This window comes from Urocampus carinirostris, chromosome 8 (genome assembly GCF_059441175.1).
Source record: "Urocampus carinirostris isolate Australia breed hairy pipefish chromosome 8, RoL_Ucar_1.0, whole genome shotgun sequence".
In the NCBI taxonomy this organism is placed as follows: Eukaryota; Metazoa; Chordata; class Actinopteri; order Syngnathiformes; family Syngnathidae; genus Urocampus; species Urocampus carinirostris.
In genome coordinates, this window is record NC_142356.1 from 31,218,590 (window position 1) to 31,237,094 (window position 18,505).

At 37.5% G+C, this 18,505-nt stretch overlaps 1 protein-coding gene across 1 annotated transcript in view; it reads right to left on the reverse strand.

Annotated features, from left to right (window-relative positions):
• abcc6a (ATP binding cassette subfamily C member 6a) overlaps nucleotides 1-17,765 on the reverse strand; it is a 34,526-nt gene extending 16,761 nt beyond the window's left edge. Inside the window, exons 1-5 of the mRNA XM_088342377.1 lie at nucleotides 17,390-17,765; nucleotides 14,437-14,613; nucleotides 14,217-14,342; nucleotides 6,939-7,076; nucleotides 984-1,106 (exon numbers count right to left, since the gene is read on the reverse strand). Of these exons, the coding sequence (XP_088198503.1) occupies nucleotides 984-1,106; nucleotides 6,939-7,076; nucleotides 14,217-14,342; nucleotides 14,437-14,613; nucleotides 17,390-17,431 (606 nt within the window). The 5' untranslated portion in view covers nucleotides 17,432-17,765. The remainder of the gene's footprint in view (nucleotides 1-983; nucleotides 1,107-6,938; nucleotides 7,077-14,216; nucleotides 14,343-14,436; nucleotides 14,614-17,389) is intronic.
• Nucleotides 17,766-18,505: the final 740 nt, after the last annotated feature.

Here is an 18,505-nt window from a genome sequence, read left to right on the forward strand (position 1 = left end):
TATTTCAAACAAAGAAACACAACCCATTTTGGGGGCTTTTATACAGTAAGTATTGCCGATTTTACCAATTAATGGTTATTGTCAGAAACAAAAAAAAAACCAAAACGTTTTTTTTACCCCCATTTTGGCCCCTCTACCATTTCTTTTAACAATATGCGGCCCACAAGTCAGAAGGCAGGGTTTGGCAACCCAAAATTTTGAAAGAACCATAACGGACCCAAAAACTGATCAAAAAAATATATGTCTGGTGCCACAAAAAAATTCAAAGTCTCATAAAAACTTGTATCTAAATTAAAAGATAGGGTAATTCATACATAAAGGTTGGACATTCAACATCTAATACATATTCTAAAGAAAACCATCACACACTAAAAAATACACATATATTTCTAAGATCAGGGGATGGTGTAATTGTAACCTGTGCAGTCCTTTGAGACATTTTGTGATAAAGGGCTATACAAATAAATGTGACTTGACTTGACTATTTTCATCCCCTTTTTTCAATTTTCAGAAAAATCTCTAGAAAGCCACACGGCCAGCTTTAAAGAGCCACATTCGGCACTAGGGACGCAGATTGCTGACCCCCGGTCTAAATGACGATAAAATACGAGAGAATAGCAATGTAGAAGCATTAGTGCTAACTACCTCAAATACATTGTTGATGTTGCTAAGGTGTCGCTAAAAGTGGTGTTAGTTGCAGATTTCCGGGGTCAACTGCATTCCAACGTCTTGTTAATAGTATGCAGGAGCATAAGGAACAACCACGCGTGCTTGTTCACACTCTCCTCACAGGAAGTTAAAGCAGTGAGGTGAAAAAAGTGAAGAAGTGAATTACATCATTGGCTCTAAAAGGCTGAACATTCTGCAAACCAAAATTTGGAACCACAAGAACTGTTTTAGGACATTAATTGCCATCCTATTAAAAACAGATAAATGACATTTACAGCCGTCAATGGCAGTGAATGTTACTAGGACATGCCTACCTTTTGAAAGACGTGTTTACCCTCTGGTGGCTGGTCGGCAAAGCAGCTCAAGAAGAGCTGGACCAGTTGAATGGTGAAGTAGGAGAAGAAAGCCAAGTATCTCACAAGATCAGAGTCAATACCCTGCGGATTGAGTAAACAGCATGAGTTACAGACCACATTGGCAACACATGACTCAGTCATTTCGTGTAATCTATTACAGGCATGGTTTGTGAGTTGGAATTTTTGGGTGACCACAAAGGCAATTAATGGCTTTGTTGATGAAAACGTCACAGCAAAACCAGCATTATATAACCCACTCTTTTTAGTGGCATTAATATGTTGTTTTGATCGCTTAATCTCCAGGAAATTTCCTCAACATGTCACACAAGATTACGGTACATCGCCTTCATTTTTATACATTTTAACCTCAGGATATTAGTTTCTTATTTAATCCCTATCCATACGTTGTGTATGCACTTATTAAAGTATCAGTGTGAATTATTTAGCGGCTCCTAGTGGTAAAAAGAACAAACATTATGAATTAAAAATAATATTGATTAAGAAGGAAGAAGGAAAAATTTATGAACTATTGGTTAAACATGCCCTTTTCAAAATACTTTTAGGTCAAGAAGTGTGTATTTATTTTACATAACATGAGTCTATCTGGTTGCTACAGGTACAGTGGGACCTCGCTACTTCGCGGTTTCACGTTCGCGGATTCAGAGCTTCGCAGGTCCAAAAAATAATCATAATAAAATAAAAAAAATAAAATGTGTATTTATTTATTTATTTTAAGCATTTTTGAAGCGGCGTCGCTACTTCGCGGATTTTCACTTTTCGCGAGTGGTTTTGGTCCCCATTAACCGCGATAACCGAGAGATTACTGTACCCACGAAAAAGGCTGGGCAAAAAGAAAAAGTAAAATGGTGCGTTTTGGTCACTTTGCATCTCAGTAGTTTATGTTCTTCCGTGCGGTTTGTAGCACTCCATATGAGTTGCACTTCACCATAGAGCAATATCAAGTAGTCAAATAATACACACTCTCCATGTAAGAACTTTAAAATTTACCTTTACTATTCATGTTTAAGAGTATGGTTGCCTGAAAAATAAGTAATAACTTTTATTATACATTTATTTTGGGTTAAACAGTGTAACAAAACTTTCTGGAACACAATTAATTTTCTCAATAATGAGTACTGCAACACTGTAAAAAAACTTTGTAACCCAATTGTTATTAGAACAAGGTGCATTACAAAGCACAACTGAATACAGTTACAGTGGCGCTGTCTCAAGCACGAAGTGTTAGGATGCTGTGTTCCTCCTCAAGGAGATATTGTCCCTACTGTGTAAACTTCCATATTTACTACTTTAAAGTAAAATACTGAAATCAAGTGGTCAGTTTTTATGTGCATATTTGGTTGTGTGTCACCAGTAGCGAATGGAGGCAGCGTGAGGGGATGGGGTGTTGCTTGTACAAAACCAAAAACCAAAAGGGGAAACGTGAGCACAGAATCTACAATAAAAGTGCGCAGATTTTTTTATTGTTTTATTTATAAAATTACCATGCATGGAGAAAAATAGCAAACGTCTTAGACAGTACCGATAGGAGGGAATTCTTCAAGTGGTTTGAAACGCAGAAACAAAATGGATATGGAGGTTCTCAGCTTTGTGTTCTTTTGCAAGCTCTGAAGATTGCACTAGCCAAGAAGTATGAAAGGGTTAACTGCTTCCCTCGGTCGGTGTACACATTTTATTCCATGAGTGTTATTTTGTTTATATCTTAAAGCAGTTTTAGGGGATCAGCTTAAATGCAAGTACTGATATATATAGGAAGTTGTAACTACATGGTTACTTTCAGAGTAACACGCTGCTCTTGGGTGTCAGTAATCTGGGGTATAATATTACTTTTTAAGATTAAGTAACAATTAATTACTGTTTTTAAGTATGGAGCCCAACACTGTTGTTGAAGCTTTCGCAAATGTTATTGTCATACAGACTGAAGAAATATCTTTAGTGAGGCCCATTTTTACTCTTGGGTCATCGCCACAGCCACAGCTGTTTTGTTGTGCGGCGGTATGTCAAAGCATGAAATTTAAAACTATGGTAAACAGTTTGCCCTGCACATTATGGACCAATGCCCAGAGAGGAGCTATAATGTGACCAGATGGATCCTTCCATGTACAGAAAAACAAGGTCAAGCTTGGTGGTAGGGAAAATGTAGGTCAAGTAAAAATGGCCGAGGTTTCAATGTTGTTGAGGAGTCAGATACTTCGTTATAAAAATTGTACTTGGAAAAAACATTGGTGGCATCAAAGTACATGATAGTATGCTTTGAAATGCACAGCAAATGTGCTAGATATTGAAAGCAAATATTCTTCACATGCTTGTATGGCTTCTCTTCAGGTATTCTGTTCTTCTCCCAAATTCCAGAAACAAGTATGGTAGACTTACTGACTACTGAAGTCGTTTAAACATGAGTTTGAATTGTCTTCATATGCCCAAATTCTGCACAAAACAGCTCCTTTGTGAGACACTATACTCCAGATTGGCTTAAAATGTAACACTAAAACAGTTACCCCTCGTCGCCCCTTTCTCCCGACAGCCTTCTTAAGTTAACACCTTTTTGGAATGTAGCAGGAGGATGTATAGAAAAACACATGCAGATCTGATCCAAGATTCACACCCCAAACCTCAGAGCAGTGAAACAGACCTGTGGACCACCATGCTGTCGTGTGGTCCGTTACCATTTCTTCTAATTGTCATTGGACGCTTATTGGTCACCATTGGCAATGAGATGGACAAAGTGTCACGGTCGCCATGGCTACCAGTCTGCCACGCCCCCGAACTCAGCTGCAGCAGATCAGCTGATTGCTGGTCTGCTATTTAAGGCTGGATTTTGGGTTTGGCGGGCGCTGGCTCATTACACAATCCCAGGTCTGTTATGCCTTGTCCTGTTTTAGGTTTAAACATTTTCCGTCTGTTTTGCCTTGTCCTGTTGAGTTCGTGCCGGAGGAACTCTGTATTGTTCTGTTTTGGTCCCGGAGTATTGGGCGACTTTTATTTTGTTAAATAAAACTTATGGATCGTCACGCAATTGAGTTCTCCCTTCCTGCCTCCTGCCCCCGTTCTGGTCCGATCACTCCTTCGACCCCACCACGCCTCGCGACACAAAGATTAAAATGAAAATAAATACGCACAACAAAATAGGAAAATGTGATCGAAGGAATAAATACATGGAAAAAGATACCTGAAAACATTAATTGTAATGATAAATGTAAACATTTCAAATATCGTTTTCCTATTTCAATTTAAAAAAATCAAAAACCGTTTAATCTATCATCCTCTCTATTAGGTCATTTTGTCTCATTTTGATGTTATGAGAAAAACAAGATATGCCATGCCATGAGAGGCTGTTTGAGAAGGAGATCATGTTTGATCTCACGTTTAACACAGTACTCTCTCACATGCACCACTGAACAGACACAGTATAACCACGTATAACATTACTATACTTTCTCATGCATATGACTCTGTATGTTTGAGAGTAGATTTGTGCATGTGTCAGAGTAAGATGTTATGTGTGAGAGCAAGTATGATTTACTTCTCAAACAGCCTCCATGCCATGCCATGCCATGCAATAACATACTATACTATGTAATCCTGTGCATACTATACTATACTATACTATACTATACTATACTACACTATACTATACTATACTATACTATACTATACTATACTATACTATACTATACTATACTATACTATACTACAGTATACTACACTATACTATACTATACTATACTATACTATACTATACTATACTATACTATACTATACTATACTATACTATACTATACTATACTATACTATACTATACTATACTATACTCTCTATCCTAAAAATGATTTAAAAATACAGAAATAGAGAAAGTGTATTTGAAACTATGTGTTTTTATATCTAATCAATTGTTTTAGAATATTTTGCCTAATTCAAGGCTTTTTGATATTTTACGAAAAAAAAACATGAAACACACTGATGATATACTATACTATACTATAGTATACTATACTATACTATACTATACTATACTATACTATACTATACTATACTATACTATACTATACTATACTATACTATACTATACTATACTATACTTCATAGGCTTTGATGAAAAGAAAGAAAACAATTATTAATATTGTGTTTTTATTACATTATTTTGACAAACATTAGAAAACTAGTGCATATGAATTTGTGTCAAATTAATGGAAAAAAATGGAAAAATGACCCAAATGGGTAATATTTTCTGCTAACTTAGCAACTGATTATGAGGTGAAAAATGTTGAAAGCTCAGCAGTAGTTGGTGTGTTAATTGGGCTGTAGATGCAGTAGATGACACAAAAAAGCTAGTAGTGTGTGTGTACTTGTGTTTTTTTGTGTATTTCTTATAACCATGAAATCCAAAGATCTCTCCAAGTCGTTAAAGTTTAAGTGTATGCAAGTAAATGTATGGATTTACGTTTGGCAGCGTGTTCTCATTGTAAGAGCCAATAACCCCAGTAGTGCCTTGGCTCACCAGCATTTATCCAAGACCCGTCATCACAACCCCTTATGCTGCATGGGAATGTCACATGGACGTAAATATGGATGCGTCTGTCCTCTTTCTTTCTTTTTTTGGGGGGTAATGTAAATGAACCGTCTGCATAGCTTTGCACCCAAAAACATAAAATATATCCCATTTCACAATTATTGCGGTGTTGCACAGCAGGCAAGAGTAGAAATGAAAAATGGGAATGGACGCAGGCATGACCACAATTGGTAGTGTCATCCTCTATAGATGCTTAATGTTCACTTTCTTGGTTGTACAATACAGGAATAAATAACACTTTGCTGACATAGTGTATAGTTCACACTGGAAATTAGAGTCTAGACTATGGGCAGCGACACGCTTGATTTGGTATGACGGCTTGAGGTTTAAAAAAAATCCTAGAACAAAACACCGGTTCGCCGGGGACAAATCCTAGCAGTGTCTCAATCAGTACCAAATAAAAACGATAATCAGTTATTGGGTTTTTGTTGCTGCCGAATGTTATTGTACTGCTTTTAACTCATTCGATGCTGGATGCCATTTTGACTTACTTTTGAAGGCCTTACGGAAAATGTTGTTATGTAGTTCTATAGGCATAGGACATATCAAAAGGACGCTTGAACCATGATCTTTCATTAGAAAAAACGTTATGTATGTGTACCATTCTTTATTGGACCACAGTTGAACATTGCTAGGTTTCTTGAAAATACTTGTGTCCAAGTAAATTTCTAAGAGAAACGTAAACTTTTTTTTTTCTACTCGCATCTGTGATCCCCTCCAACATCTAAACAATGCTTTCCATAAACGCCAGGGCACTTTGCTTGCAAAATATTATTTTTTGCCAAAACACTGATCTTATGCATGATTAATGCACCGCTAGATGTTTCCGGTAATGTGATAGCACGATTTCGGTCACTCAGGGGCCGCCCACACACTCTCAATCACTGGATGGAGGAAGCAACAAGAGGATGTGGGGACTCCTCAATGTGTGGACAAAGATCTGGTCATAGCTATTCTTGCCATCTAGTGGTGATTTATCATACTAAAATCATTCCCAGAGGCTTGATACTTACTGATTAACAGCGCTAGACCTTTGGAAGAGTTTTAAAAATATATATTTTAGAAAAAAAGTTTTGGCACTCAGCGATAATTCTTCTGAAAACGTATTTATACTGTACATCATGGCACTCTTTTTTCATCACAAAACATTTTTTATCCTTTTATCCTGACAGTTTTTCAATTCTATTGTTTCTCTTTAAAGCCTTTGTTACAGGTTACCCCTGGATTTTCATGTCTTATTTTGTTGCATTCAACGTTGATATCATTGACAATAAAGACAATTCGATTCAATTCCATGCAATAGATACATGACAAAAAACACATACCTCATCCAAGGCCAGCTGAATTTTTGCTCTGAGAGGCACCAGGGAACAAACAACAGCCAAGACCCAGAAGAGGAAGAGAAATACCGAAGAGCGACAACCTCGTATCCTTTCCAACTGGATGATGCATAAAGCCAGGATCTGAAAAGAAACAGAAAGACGGAAATGACATCTATTTTTATAGCAAAGGGTCTTGCCAGAACTAGCAAATATAAGCCAAACTCATCCTGAAGTTTGGAATCCTATTGATGATTTCTACCAGTTAAATCAAACATTGACCCACATTTATTTTTAATACACTGAAATAATTTATAAGATGATATACTTTCCCGAGACCAGAGCATAAGCGGTATGCTTCAATGATTTCATACAAGAAAACTATAAAAACAACAGCGGAAAAGTTCAACTTGTGTGATCAGTGCATTGGTTTGAGGGGTTTTCCCTTGCATGGCTTAATCCTGCCTTCAAACAAACAAAATGGGGAAAAAACACAAACATTTATCAGTTGACGGCCCCACTTTACAACTCCATCAAGATGTTTTCTTTGAAATAATTCAACTTGGTGTGATCAGTGTTTTGGTTTAAAGCAGGGATGGGCTACTATTTTGAGTAGCAAGAAGACCAGTTTAATCAAATTGATTGTGACACGCTCACAATTGTAGCAAAATTATATATTAGGTCCATGTTTTAAGCACTTAATTTGATATTTAGTTTTATAGTATTACTGTAGTTGTATTATTTGTGGGATTTTGTAGTATTTCCGAAGTATTTTTGTATTTTATCCAGAGTAAATTTTGTAGTATCCCTGTAGTTTTAGTGTTTTTGTTGTAATATTTCTGTAGTACTTTTTTGTATTATACTATTACTGTAGTTGTATATTTGTAGTATTTTTTTTCAAAGTATGTTTGAAGTTTTTGCCATGTAGTATTTCTGTATTTCTATTTCCAAAGTAATTTTTGTAGTATCTCTTTAGTTGTAGTACTTTTGTTGTAATACTGCAGTAGCATTTTTGTAGTATTGATTGTAGTATTTCTGTAGTAGTACTTTAGTATTACTGTGTTACCATAGTTTTTTTGTAGTATTTCTTTTAAAGTATTTTTGCTGTATTTGCCTTGTAGTATTTTTCTAGTATTTCCCTAGCACTTTTGTAGTATTTTCTTGGTAGTATTTTTGTTATTTCTGTAATATTACTGGAGTAGTATTTTTATGGCATTTCTGTTGTAATATTTCTGTAGTAGTATGTTTTTATTATAGTATTACTGAGGTAGTATTTTTGTAGTATTGTTCTCTTTTCAGACCAAAAGCAAAATAACCCATTAGGCTCCTGTTTTCAAGCACAACATTTTATATTTGGTTCAGTAGAAATGTTGTAGTACTTTTGTTGTACTTCTGTAGTAATATTTTTGTTGTAGACACACACAGGGACAATGGGGACAAAAAAATCCTAACATCTTTTATAAGTAGTACTTTATTTACCATAATTTATTTACACGGCTATTATATTTTGACTATTTTTGTTTGTTAGGCTGGATAAAAAAGCCTGTGGGGCCATAGTTTGGCCTGGTTTAAAAGGGATTTCCCCGTGCCTGTCTTAGTCCCGCCTTCATACAAAAAAAAAAAGCCCACAAACATTTTTCAGTTGATGGTCGCACTTTAAGACTCGATTAAAGAAGTTTTCTTCAAAATAAAAGTCAGTTTTAGGACGCTGTTATCTTTAGCGGAGTCATGCGCTAAAGTACTTGGCCAAATGATAAGATTGAGAAAGCTCTCTAGTGGGGAAAAAGTTAATTTAGGTTTCTAAAAATGCACTGCATTGGTTAACCAGCGATTAGCCACGTGCTCCTTATTAGAGATGAGTGGTGCAAGGAGTTTCCCTGCAAAACTTGATTCGGTGACATTCGTGTGTGCGCTCAATGATGTAAACAACATTGCCGCCTTTTCATTCGGTGGCATATGTTTGTTACTTTCGGCTTTTTGACAGTCCAAACTTGTTGTTGATGTGTTTGGGCACATATATCAGAAGGCGCTAGGCGGAAAACATGTTTTGACTTTCCCTCGATACATAACATTATCATACAACGTCTCTTACTTCTAAAAAAAAAAACTCCAGTCAAAGATTTTAAGACAAAAATTTTCAACTTATTCCAAGCAGCTTGAACTGTTTTAGGAATTGCGCATTTGTCAAAGTATAGACAATCGCAGTTCATAACATCCATCCATCCATTATCTGCACCGCTTATCCTCAGTAGGGTCGTGGGGGTGCTGGAGCCCATCCCAGCTATCTTCGGGCAGTGGGCAGGGGACACCCGGAACAAATTTCAAGATGTTATATGCCTGATATGACTGATAATTGTAGCAGTTTCTGCCTCCCTCTGTTGACCATTTTACAATAAGTGACTAGAAAATACAAACAAAAGGAATGTTACATTTTCAGAAATTGTATACCGGTACATATTTAAAGTATTATGTCAAATATTGGTAATGTATTGTTGTTTATTGATATTTCTTTATTTCCGTCAGAGCGGAGGGAGATTTACGTACTGGAGGTGTTCGTTTATGGCATTGATATTGATGACTAGTTATTTTTTGAATATTGATATTGGGCCAGGGAAAGAAGGGTTATCAAAAAACCCTAATTTCCACCATTTCTATAGTCAGGGACTGGGAATATCTGGGAAATAAACAGCAATGAGCAAAAACTGGAAAAAATGAAACACTAAAAGTCGTCACAAAACACTGAAAAATACTAAAAAAAAATGTAAATCTTATCATTATGATCCAATCAATCATGTAATTGATTGTTGGGCAAAATATGACGTTACAGGTGACGACCAATTTTCCAATGCAAAATATTGTCCAATGCTGATTCAATCTTTCCATCGGTGGAAAATTGAATGTTGTTGAGTGAATAAACGCCTTTAAAAAAAAAACATGCTCAATACTTTGATTAACAAGGAGTAATATAATGTTGGCTGTCTAAGCCCACAATGTAACAATCTAACAGCTTAAGTTGGATCAATAAAGGGTAGCCAATGGCTCGGAAGAAAATGACTTTGAACAAATACTTTGTTAAACAGTGTAATTTCTAAAGCCCTTTTTTTCTAGTACTTTGTGTGCCCCGATAATGACTTTTAAATTGCAATACCCAAACCTAACAGTAAACGAGTGAAAATTGCGCTATGCATTTGAAGTTCCCCTTTTATGACTTGCCATATTACTGGAAGCCATTGGTCCAGCTTGCATCTACTGTATGAGTAAGTGGGCGGAACAAAATCCATCATGGAGCCAAGCTGCTACCTTGTAATTACACAGGCACTATGCAAGAATGATGAAGGCTCATTATGACTTGTTATGTTTGTAATATTAGGTTTTAGACCGGCCAGGTCTGTTGTTATTATCCAAAATCATGCATGGACTTGCTCCCTTTCAGGTTTAATTTCCCCCTATGTCCCGGTCCAGAGCCTTCGCCGTGAAAATGCTGGTCTACTATTGATCCCAAGAGCCAAGAAGAGATCCGCAGGTTTGTGAGCGTTCTCCATCCGGGCCCTGGTGCTGTGGAATGCTCTGCCTACTGAGATTCGATCTACAACCTAAGTGGAACTCTTTAAATCTAGGCTTAAAACACACTTCTATTCTATAGCATATGAATAACCTACATTTTATGTTGACAATAGCTGTGTATTATTTGGTATTGCAACATCCATTCCAGCCTGGTCCTCCTGGAAGGGGGATTACTTCATGTGCGGTCCCTTCTCAAGGTTTCTTTATTTTCCTCATGTTGAGGTATTTGAGTTTTTCCTTGCCCTCAAGTAGGTTTTAGATCAGGGGATGGTGTAAAAATAGTCTGTGGTTTGCAATAATCTGTGGTTTGTCAGTGCAGGCCTTTGAGACTCATTGTGATGAAGGGCTATACAAATAAACATGACTTGACTAATCAGTTTGCTGTAGGAACTTTTCCAATTTTATTCTTGCATTAATATTGTGTTTTTATTACATTATTTTGACAAACATTAGAAAACTAGTGCATATGAATTTGTGTCAAATTAATGGAAAAATAACCCAAATGGGTAATATTTGCCATGTCAATCGTGAGTGTATAGATAGATCACTGCTAACAGTTTTCGCCTACAGTGTATGTTTATTTCCACCTGTACAGGTGACGTAGGTGTGTTTGCTACCCGTGAAGAGGAAATACCACATGACATCAAACGTGAGACTCCTCTCTGACATAAACTGCACCAATGTGAAGAAAACGCAGCCTGGTGTGCTGTTATTTGACGCCACTCGATATGCCAATGTGAAAAGTTTCTGAAGAAAACAGTCTGCCATAAAAGTAACGCTAGCGATTTGTTATTGACTTAAAAGAAAAACATGAAAAGGCAGTCATTTGCGTGAATTTAAAGCCCCAACGTGTAATCATTAAACACTAGATGGCACTGTGTTGTCCGGTACGAGCAAAGGCCAGTGATATACGACAACGCGTGGCGGTAGGATGCCGGACAAACATGGCGCCAAACAAAGTGGGGATTCCACAGTGTAAAAGAAATACAAATTTCTCAATTTAGGATTTTTTTAATAAAAAATTAACATTGGTATGATATTTCACGTGTTTTTTGCCTAGCATTCAAATCTTTTTTTGTATTGGATGAAAGTTTTTTTGTTCCACTAGGAGGCACTAACTGCTACACACTGCCCCTGTAACTATATAACTAAATGAATAACATTGGAAAAATATTTGTCGTCACCCGTTCCCAACAATCACACTGTAAAATTGGTAGGTTCTTCTTCTGATGTGAGAAACGGTTTTTAATACACTGAATGTGGATCTGACTAAATTTTGAAGTATCAACCATTAACCTGAGTCTTTTCATGATAGTCACAAAAAAAGTCATCGTCTGCAGCAATTGAAAGCCTTGCTATCGAACTTGCGGCTCGCCAACAGATTTATTCCGGCCCGTGAGACGACAGTGAGAGAAGCGCAAGAGAAAAAAAAAGTTGCAGTTTTAAATATGTCCAATTGATGTCGCCACTTCCAAAGCATCAGTAGCTGGATTTCTATCTATCTCTTTTTTGTCCCTCTCTGTTACTTTCTCTCCTTTCCCTTTCTTTCATTCTCTTTCTTTTTTCTTTCTTTCATTCTCTTTCTTTCTTTCTTTTTGTCTCTTACTTTCTCTTTTTTTCCTTTCCTCCTATCATCCTTCATTTCTTTCTTCCTCTTTCTATTTTTTCTCTGTCTCAGATTCTTTCCCTCTTTTTCTTTCTCTCTTTCAATCTCTCCCTTTATCTTTCCCCTTTTATATTTTTTTTATCCCTTAACCTCTCTCTTTCTCTCTTTCGTTTTCCCTTTCTCTTTCTCGATAATGTCTCTTTAATTTCTCTTTCTATTCTCTCTTTCTTTGAGTCTCCCTCACTTTTCTCATTTCTTTTTCTTCTCTTTCTTCCCTTCTTTCTCTCTTTTTGTGTTTCTTTCTTTCCTTCTTTCTTTCTTTTTGTATTTCTTTCTTTCTTTTTATTTTTTAGTTTGGCCTCCGTAAAAGTGCTTTTACCTACCAGGCTTAAATGACTTTGACACCTGCAATCTAAAACTTAGCTACGAGTAAACCATGCTTTCATGCACATATAAAACAGTAAACGATGGCAGCACACTCTGCACTCGGATGATTGATGGTCAAAGATAAACATGTTTGCAAGGTCATGCAATATTTACATTGACTGCAACACGATAAATCTCTACTCAGGTATTATGCTTTTCACCTCCGTGTCTTGTCAGTAAAGGACACACAATATTCTTTCATGTGTTTACACATTAACGTGAGTGCATTCACAGCAATTTTTTTGTTGCCCTCGGTAACTCCGGAGGAATGACTCACATTTTGAGCAAGAATCAATAGTTTTCCGCGCAAAGGCGCTGCGTTGTCTGAGAGAACCATCACGTAGTTGCACTGATAATTGTTGTGTGAATGCATTTTTTCAAATGCTGTGACAGTTTGGGGAAAATCATTTGGAAGAAAATACGAATGTCCAAAGAAGTTTCGCATCGAGGCGGCAAAATTGTCCAAGGATTCCTGCTCACATAGACGTGACAAAATGCTATAAGATTCGTGCCAGGTTAGAATTTGGCAATGTCAATTTGGGGGAGGGAAGAAAACTTTGACATGCATTGGCCAAACACAATTACTTCGAAACTGCCTAGCGTAATAAATCGTGTAATTGTTTTTTTTCTTTTTTTTTTCAAAAGGTTTCTGTTTCAAGTATTTCACCTGTCAATGGTCCATTTTGTAACATAACACATGTCATGAATGAGGGAAAGCCTAGGAAAGTGGTTAATTCCATTGTATCTGTCTGCAATAACATGTCTATGATTTTCCCATTTTAAGTATTATATTTGTTTTTTTAAGTATGATTTTTCTTATTACTTAAAAGAAAGGTGAAATTTTAAGAATTATTCCTCATAAGATAGGATATGTTCAATTTTTTTTCAACTTAAGTATTGTTTTTCTCATTTTCCTGGAAAATATTGTTGAAAATCTAATAAAATAATAGAGTTATCCTCAAAATATTTGGAAGCATTTACAGTGCCTATGTCAAAGTCAAGGCCCACTGGTCACATCTGACCCCAGGAAGCTTTCCTATGGCCCCTGAGATGATTTTGAGTCAATATTGTATCATCACCAGGAACCGCTGTAATTACTTCTCCTTGCACTTCATTTCATTGTATTTAAGTGAAAATACGGACTATTGATGGTGCCTAGAAAATGTAATGTTCACGTAATGGGGATTTTGATATTAAGGAAATTATTCATTTGTTTTTATTGAAAATTAAAAAATATTGACCGAGCCATAATAAAATATTTATTTATTTATCTGAACCCATTGCAAAAATGTATTAGTTTTTAGGTAGGTAGAATTGGGTTCACTAGACTATATGCATCATTCTAAAATGTTTCAATATCTAATCAATCTGGCACTTGGCTTGCCGCTTAATTTTTCATTTGGCCCTTCCTTCTATTTGACTGTGGGCGGCATGGCAGCTGAGTGGTTAGTGTGTCTGTGGCACAGTCCTGAGGCCATGGGTTCAAGTCTAGCTACCAGCCTGCCTGTTCAGAGTTCACAAGTTTTCTCCGTGCTTGCGTGCCAGGCACTCCCGCTTGCTCCGTCATTCCCAAAACATACATTTATTTTACTTTGTCAACCCTGCTTTAATCATTAAAGTACTGTACATTGGACCTCTCTAGGAAATATGCAGATAAAATTGAATTAAAGAAAAGTGATCATTTTTACCACAGTCATGCTGCGTATGATGGGGCTGAGAAGGAAGATCATGTGTTGCTCGATCTCCTCACTTCTTTCCAGTAAGATGTAGAAAAACTCCACAAAGCCAAAGGAGGCCAACAGAAATCCAAGCACCTAAACAGTAAAATTCAATCAGGCTGGCAGTTTTTTTTTCAAGAAAGAAAGGCAATTGCTAATCTCCACAAGCAAGCTTCAATGGAAAACTCACCATTTTGGAGATACAGAGGGAGGACACCTGAATGCGTCCATGGTCATGGCAATAAAGAAGAAGGCAATAGAGGGGCGTCAGGAACCACAAATAGACACAAGGAACCCACACTAAAATGGTGTTCTGGAAACACTGCGTCAAGTCTGGATTAGCTGTGTACCATGTGCGGTTCCAGTCCTGCAAGAGAAATGACAACATTTGAATTTTTCGCTCCTAAAATGACCATTGAACTACAAATTATTCACTGCACGACATCAATTATTTGAGAACATGTGAAGACTCGACCCAATTACAGAGAATATAGACAAAGTTTTAGCTTTTCTAGCACAACGGCGTAAAACCACAGTCAACAAAATGGGAGTGAATTCAGACTGGTCTGTGCGAGGAGGTATGCTCTCTTAGTCTGAAAAGTTGAGTCAGCCTTTAAATATGTTTGAACTTGTCACTTTCTTTCAAAAGTAGGGCAAAGAGATAAAAGATAACACCAGAAGCCAAGTTGGCTAATAAATAGCTGTGTGTTTGTTGGCCTGTTTATTTATAGCTCGCGAAACATCGACAGAACCAAAGATTTTCGAAATCAAACTAGCAGGCTTGTTGTTGTCATCTTGTGTTTTATTGTTTACCACCTCAATGGCCTGAAGGGTGTCTGGGTCAGCTAACAAGATGCCAAAGGAAGTGGCAAAAGTTCCTCATTTAGAAGCACAGATTGGCATTTTCAAGCCTAGGAAAGTGGTTTGAAGCCACAATGTCATTATATAACAACCAACCGTGCAGAAGCCGATCATTAAAGCTTCGAAGGTGCACTAGTTCAGCAAGTATGGATTGAGCTGTTTTACAGATGAAGTGAAAACAAAACAGCGTATGGGGGGACTGTTTTCCTATCCTGTTTTCTTTATTTTTGTTATTTTTCTAGATATCCGTTTGAGCTCTTGTGGGAGTAACAACAACTTAATTCCTGGCAAAATGAAGCATAGCGGTGCAGGGGCATGCGGTCTAAGTAGCGGAAAGAGAACAGATTCAACAGAGCTCATACAATATTTTTTAAAGAGATGCGATGGTTAAAGTCGCAATATTTGTAGACAAAATAGGACTGTACCCACCACACAATCAGTGCTTTGTTCAAATCCCTCAAAATCACCTAACACCATCTGCACCACAATTTATACCTGCTTTCAGCTGACCTTAAATCTTGAGTACTCGTTCATACTAAATTTAATGTTGCGCTTCTGGCAAAAATGAATATTTGACAAGGCGTAGTCTGCCAAATACAGACTACAAAACAAGACTTGCCTCAGCATAAAAATAAAAATTCAGCAGTTTTTTTTAGGCCGAATGCATGTGAGTGTGTTCCTTGTTCCCTGTTAAACAGCTACACTAATCTATTTCCTGAAAATGTTGAAATATATCCTTAGCTAAAGGTCTTGTGCTTTTCTGGCACACAGTATTGAATTGAATCGAACAGTTTTTGTTGTCATTGATAACAACGTAGTTCACATCGTTTGGCACGAGATAAGACCAGGAAAAACACGTAATAAAGACTTTTAAGAGAGAAATAAGTTAAACAGATGTCAAGAAAAATGGGCAAAAATATTTACTATAGGTAGAGCTTGGATACTGGCCTAAGTATCTTTACTCAAGTATGGGACAGAGGTCCACTTTTTAATGATTACATTTCTTGGATGATTCACTTGACAAGAGTGTGTTAAAAACTATAGTGATTATCCATGTTTACCATAACTTGCCACTGTTCATAGCCTCTGGACCCAAAAGAGTGTGAATCATGGTCTGACTAGCAGCTACCTGTTTCTCTTTGAATATTTGTTTGTTTTTAGTCAAAAGTCACCACAGAGCCATGTACAGTAAATATTCCCACTTTTTCATCATTTTTTTTTTTTAGATTTTTTTTTTTAACCTAATCCTTCCTAAAAAAAATCAATGGTCAGCCTTACGTAACAAATTTGTACTCACTGTGCATTTGTGGACTCTGTAAGTGCATTTAGGTTCATTTAAACAGTATTACTCTTGAGAGCCAGTGAGTGGGCGGCAACTTTCACAGACTCTTCTGACTCCTGCGGTGGATGGCAAAGGTATGAACAGAGAGCTTTCATGAAGACGCAATCTAAAAGTTTTCTTGTACATCTCACGTCTTATTCACTTTCTCACACCCTCAACTGAAACCCTCAGTTTGGATGCCTAAGAGTGTTTGTCCTGCTTTATATGACGAATACACTGATGTGAAGGCAAACCTCTGCATATGGATGTTATTGGCTGTGTCCATAATGCTCATTTATCAAAAGTAGAATGCGTTTTATATGAGCATTTGCAAGTTTCCAGCTTGTTTCTTGGAGACTGCTGGGCTTTGTATGCTTACAGGAATTCCCATCACTTCTTCAAAGCTGCGGCCAAAAAGCCAGCTATGACGCTGCCTCAGAGGTATGTGTAAGGTTCAATACGACTACAGTCGTACTTTGCTGAAAGTGAAAGACAAAAGCAAATATTTGAAGTACTTATTGGTCAGATGGAACTTACAACTTTCCATCATGGCCTGAATGCAACACCAGACATACTTTCATGTTGATACGCTTGCAGGAGCCCAAACAGAAAGTGCTTAATGAGAAACAGAAACATCACAGGGGCGTGATAAAAGAGGCCAGTTCTGACCGTCAACATTCCGACTGCACTGAAGACATTGTTTTTGAGATAAGATATGAAATATGGAGACTTAAAACAGAGGAAACCACATCTCATCCCCCTAGTTTTAAATTCCTGCAGGCTGCCACATGCAAGTCAGACTTTTCTTCGAAGACAATCTGTTAAATACCCACATGCACCACTAGAAGCCAGACTTAATAACAACAGGTTTGCTCATTTGAGGGCAGAAAGCATCATCATGAGCATACACGGCTTGTAACACTTTTTCTCAATCCATCACAAAAGATTCATTGAAACTCACCCACAGAGGGTCCAGGCCACTGAGTCGGCAGAAGGCGTCCATCCACTTGTCTGCAGCTTCCTCTCTGATGGTCCAATTGTCAGGCCGCAGCAGTTCCCGTGCCTCACAAGGGGAACTAGACCTCCAGGACCCGTGTGTGTCCGGGTCTGGCGAAACACGTAGCAGTATGTCCTTGATGGACCTTTCCTCTCTCTTGGATGCCAATAATTCTCACTCAGACTGTCCTTGCGAGTGTGTCTGAAGATCTCAGTGTTTATTAGCAAGGGAGTGTTGGAGTGCGTGTGACTTGTCATAGAACATCAATGAAAGTTTTCACAGGTTTGAACTGCTGCTGCTTCTCAGAGAGCTCGAGTTGTTCTGACTCGCGCCTCGTCTGCCTGCCTGTTTATGTGTGTGTCTCCTTGTTAGGTGGGTGTAAATATTTCTTTCTCTCGCTAGCACACCCCTCTCCTCTGTCCCACATCTGCTGGATTTCAATCAAAGCACCATAGCTACTCCCCTCCATGGGACGACAATCCCCCAGTCCACCCCAATGAAAAACTCCTCCCACTTGTGCTCACTGCCTCGTCTCAAAGGTTCTTCTTCTCATGCATCAGTTTGTCTGACCACACAGTTTGTTAAACTCATACATTTTTAAGGGCATCATTCAGGAACTGTCAAAGTCAGGAAATGAGCAACGAAGTTGGTGTTGGGTGACATGTCTTCATGTTAAGCTAAGCAAATCTCGCACATATGTGCAGAAACCACTCGTAGCATACAGGTATTGATTGCCCTCAGTCCAAAAAATGATGGACATGAATTTTGTTGTTTTGTCTCTAGTGTATTGTATGTATTTAATTCACCAAGTATTTTTTTTTTTATTTAGCAATATATTTACCAAATGTCATGCCCAAAAAATCACTTCTGCTAATTTAGCAAATCAAAGTTTTAGTTATTTGTCCAAATGTCTCTTTCTGACCAATATGTGATTAGTCGGCCAATCTGTTGCTGTGTGCAGGATAGAAAAGGACAAATTAAACTATTTTGCATTTAATTTGAAAAATGTAAAGGATAGACAGTGACATGAGCAGTACTTGGCCACTCGTGCCGCCGTCTTCCTTCCTTCGCCATGATGCG